This window comes from Leishmania braziliensis, chromosome 36 (assembly GCF_000002845.2).
Source record: "Leishmania braziliensis MHOM/BR/75/M2904 complete genome, chromosome 36".
Lineage (NCBI taxonomy): Eukaryota > Euglenozoa > Kinetoplastea > Trypanosomatida > Trypanosomatidae > Leishmania > Leishmania braziliensis.
In genome coordinates, this window is record NC_009327.2 from 244,693 (window position 1) to 249,104 (window position 4,412).

General features: G+C 52.7%; 1 protein-coding gene across 1 annotated transcript; it reads left to right on the plus strand.

Annotated features, from left to right (window-relative positions):
- Nucleotides 1-2,629: 2,629 nt before the first annotated feature.
- LBRM_35_0850 (conserved hypothetical protein) lies at nt 2,630-4,120 on the plus strand (the record flags this gene model as incomplete). The annotated part of the gene is made up of 1 exon (XM_001568658.2): nt 2,630-4,120. One exon carries the CDS (start codon nt 2,630-2,632, stop codon nt 4,118-4,120), a length of 1,491 nt encoding a protein of 496 aa, XP_001568708.2.
- Nucleotides 4,121-4,412: the final 292 nt, after the last annotated feature.

The window sequence follows — 4,412 nt, forward strand, 5'->3', positions numbered from 1 at the left end:
TTCACTCCACCTCAACTCGCACTTCCCTATCGTGCTCGCCACTTCATCTGGCGAGCGTTAACCCCCCACACACTCTTCTTTCGCACGTGGTCGTCGGGGCAACGAAAACATAAACGCGCACACACTCCTGTGAAAACTGAAAACAAGAAAAGTTATTCCGCTGTCACTTTGCTCTGTTACCATCACCGGCATCGTTATTCACGATCGCTTTCCCTCGTGCTTTTCCCGTGTGTGTGTGTTTTTTTCTTTTTGTTGTTGTTGTTGTTGTTCTTGTGTGTTTTTCTTTTCTTCTTCCCTCTTTCTCCTTTTTTTTTCTTGTTTCTTGAAGCGTCTGTGGGCATACATCTGAGAACTCACGCACCTACCGTCCATACCCACACCTTGTCCAAGAAGACACTCATTACTCGCCTCCCACAGCTGACTACTGCTGTTGCCGCTTACTGACGGAGTTGCGCGTCGTTTCTTTTTTTTTTTTTTTGTGTGTGTGTGTGTGTGTGTGCTTCCCTTGTCGTACGTCGAGCGAAAAGAGACCCAGTAAATACCAACAACAAGGGAGACTACGGAAAGCAGACCAAGGGGACAAGCACGGATTTTTTTTTCGTCGGCCACACAAGCCTCCCGTAGTTTACCTACAGACCCCCAGGCTTCCACACCTCATCGACAGCATCGGAGCGTCTTGTGTCTTCCTGCGAAGAAAAAAAAACTAGCGTACACACACGTGTCTACGTAAAGCTCACACGTACATTTCAACTGCATTTGTTTCTGTGCTCCTTTTTTACTCGTGCCTCGACCTTGGCGCTCTCTCCCTCACTCTCCTTTTTTGTCTGAGGTTGCGCTGGAGAGTGGTGCCTGGCACTGCTTTGCACAGCCGCGCACGCAGGAAACAACAACCAAAAAAGAGCATCCGTGATTTTATCAGCGTTCGCCTTTTCCCTCTCGCTTCTCTTTTCGTTCTTGCAAACATTCACACATTTCACCACCACATACTCACACTCACGCGCTGCTGTTCTTTCGATTGCTGTACGCAACTCCCCGGAGAGTTCTCCCCACCTTCTTCCAATCATTAGTCCATCACGAGAGAAACAAAGAGAGGGCGAGAGTGGCGGTAGCGAACAACGAAAGCCAGCGAAGAGGCGTGCGCTTGCTTTATGTACTCACACCACTACCTTAGCTGTTCGTGTTGTATCCTGCTTGAGATCTCTTCGAAGAGGCGTGCAAAAAAAGAGTCACCGTTTTTTTTTGGCACCTTGGGACGCGGAAAGGGACGTCGTTGATCCTGCGCACGATAAGGGTGCGCACTCGGGAGTTGGCGCTGGCGCATAACTCCATCTCTCACCCCGCCTCACTCTCTCTGCACCGCTATCAAGACCAAGGCAGCAACAGCAGCAGCAGCGACAAAAAAAAGAGAAAACGACGGTCTTTTATATACACAAATTGACCCTCTTCGTTTCTTTTCTCTCCTTCGTGTTGCAGCTCTGTTTCGTGCCGCCGTCTACTCGCTCCCTTCTTTCTTTCGCACCTCATCTGACAGCCTGCCTGCTTTGGTTTTCGGCTGTCGTGTCTTTTTGCGTTGTCGTTTGCCTCCTGGCGATTATGCGTTGAGCGTTTTTCTCGTCTTGCAGCGCAACACTTTTTTTTTTTTAAATTGCTCACCCTCCTAGTGGTTTCGCCTGTTGCCATTTTTTCTTGTACTTGGTGCTGCTGTGCTTTGTGTTCTACTTTTGAGTCTTGCCCTGGTTTTGCTTTTTGACTTGCCACGCTGTTCCGCTCCACACTACCCAGCTTCTCTGTCTCTCACTGCATTTTCTCTCTTTCCCTCTCTTCCGGAGCGTGTTTTATAGCATTGTACAGCTTTGCCCCCCCCCCTTCTCTCTCCCTCTCTCTTTCTTGCGTCTTTCGTTCAAGTAGCTTTTTCTTCTTTTCTTTCGCTTCCCCCTCTCCGTTTTAACAGTTTTTCTTTTTCTTTTGTTCCCCTTTTCGTGTCGTCTATCTCGTTTGTGTTATCTGCTCCTGCCAAGTCTTAACTCTTCAAGCGTTCTATCGGTTCTCCAGCTTTCTTTTTTATTTATTTTCTGCTGTTGCCCTTTCCCCACCCCCTGTCCTTCCCTCATTTTCTCTTACCACGGACATCTTCGTCTTGTCGCCTATTATTCTCCGATATCGACTCCTCCCCTGCATATAGAGATATACTCGCCGGGTGAGACGCAGATACAGAACGAGCGTTCAGTCATTTCTAGCCGTCGTCACTGTCACTGCATTGCTGCCCTATTGGAGGACCCTTTTGATATCTTTTTTTGTCTTCGCTTCATTGTAGCGCCTCCTCTCTTGGTGGCCTTCTGCAGGTGTGTCGAGGCACTGCAGGCCTTGAGGTTGCCCAAACGGAGAACCTCTGCCGGTGTCGTTCGCGTTTTCCTTTTCCTTGCGTCTTTGTTGTGGAGGAAGCTCGTTTACGTGTATTTGCGCGTATGCGTGCGTGCCTGATCCCTCGGGGCTTCTCTTCTGTCCTTGTCCTCTGTGCGCGCGTCTTTTTTTTGCTTCTCTTTTCAGCCAAGCTTTCCTCTTTCTTTCACTTTCATCACTTGTTTTCCTGTATTTTTCTTCTCTCTCACTCGTTTTCTCGATTTACACCATGCCCAGCGCGCATCCACAGAACCGCAACTGGAGCTCCTCCAACTCGGGCGAGGTCCGGTTGCGTCAGAGTCCCGCGTCTGCCTCTGAAGGCCGCCGCAGTCCCAATGGCCGTCGCTCCTATCAAGAGCGCATCACGACGGTGCGCTTTATCCAGCCATCGACGGGCGAGACGATGTGCACAAAGCTGAACCGCGTGCAGCGGACCAAAACGAAGCCTGATAATGATGCGGAACTGTGCGAAAGTTTTCTCAAAGGCCACTGCGATTCTGGCAACGGGTGTCAGTACGTTCACGTGCCAAAGCAGTACCTGTGGCGCCTGCTGAGCCCCTGCGTAGACCCCAAGACGCTCTTCTACTACCCTGGGTTCAACGTGCGCTGCTACACCCCTGACATGAACGTGTACTACGACATCCCTAGCGAGTTCATTTACCAAACAAAGGGAAGCGACCGCTACGTGGAGCTCTTCAACGACAATGGCGACAACTTCAAGGACAAGTGCCGTCTGTGCCCAAACCTGCAGTCGCACGGCATGTGTGACGACAACGAACACTGCGACGACATTCACTGTGCTGTGGCAGACCTCGATCAGTTTCCGCACATTGCTACCCATCGCGCCACCAGGGAGGCTGTCGTCCGCTATGAGCATATGCCACAAGAGCTCATCGTGCGCGTCTATCAGCCCAACACACCAGGTGACGGCATGGACTTCAACGGCGACGACGTTCTCCGTACAGCAGGTGCCACACAGTACGAAGATGCGTACAGGCAGACTGGTGGTGTTCCGGCACTGAAGATGCAGCACTGCGCCCATTTTCAAACGAAGAAGCTGTGCCGCATGGGCGACGGCTGCCGCTTCTTACACGTTGTCTCCGTCGCGTTGGCCAGCCCCGCGCCGGACGAGGAGGGGTCGATCAACTCGTCGCCAACCCCGGCAACGACCACGGCGTTTGCCACCAGTGCACCTAACGCAGTCATCACCACCTCTACTGTGGCAAAGTCGCCAACAAGAGCGGCGCCGGGAACAACTATAACTGCGGGACGCCAGCTGTACGAGGAGGATGTTGCGATGAACGCAGCGGCTGAGATGGCGGCGATTGCGATGGCTGCCGAAGAGCCACGATACACCGGCTCCCAAGCGGATAACACCACGTTAGGGGCGCCGAGGAACGGACGCCTCCATAAGTACGGCGCTCAGGCGGCGGTGCCGCAGCAGTCGAACTCTATCTGTCCGTACGGTGGAGTGTCAATGGGACCCGTGAAGGGGCGCGTGTCGCCTGTGCAGTGCCGCTCCAGTGGACGTCTATCGCCGATTAGGGTAGTCGTGACGCCGGGTCAAATGGAGGGGGCGCCGGCTCAGCGTCTCTCGCCCATCTCTCTGCAGAGTGGTGGCGCTTCAGGTATGCCCACACAACAGCCCCTCAGTCGCACTTCGCCGCTCCGTCGTAACAACCCTTACTCACTCTCGCCCCCCTCCACGAGTTTCAACTGAGCAGCATTGGGGACGCACCACTATCGTCTTTATAAAGCAGCACCAGCTCCCGCCCGTATACAATACATCCACCGCCACTGTACACGCTGGGGCCCCTCATCGCTTGGTAAGGTATGCGGTGTTCACAAACTCCTTGTAACCCCTCATTTCCTCCCTGTAGTACTATCACACACACACACACACCCACACACACACGTCTGTGCAGACTCAGTTTCGCCGATACGCATAACCAGGCCCGCTTCCTTTCTTATCAGCTTTTTTTTTTCGGCGCACTCTCTTTTCCCCCCTTACC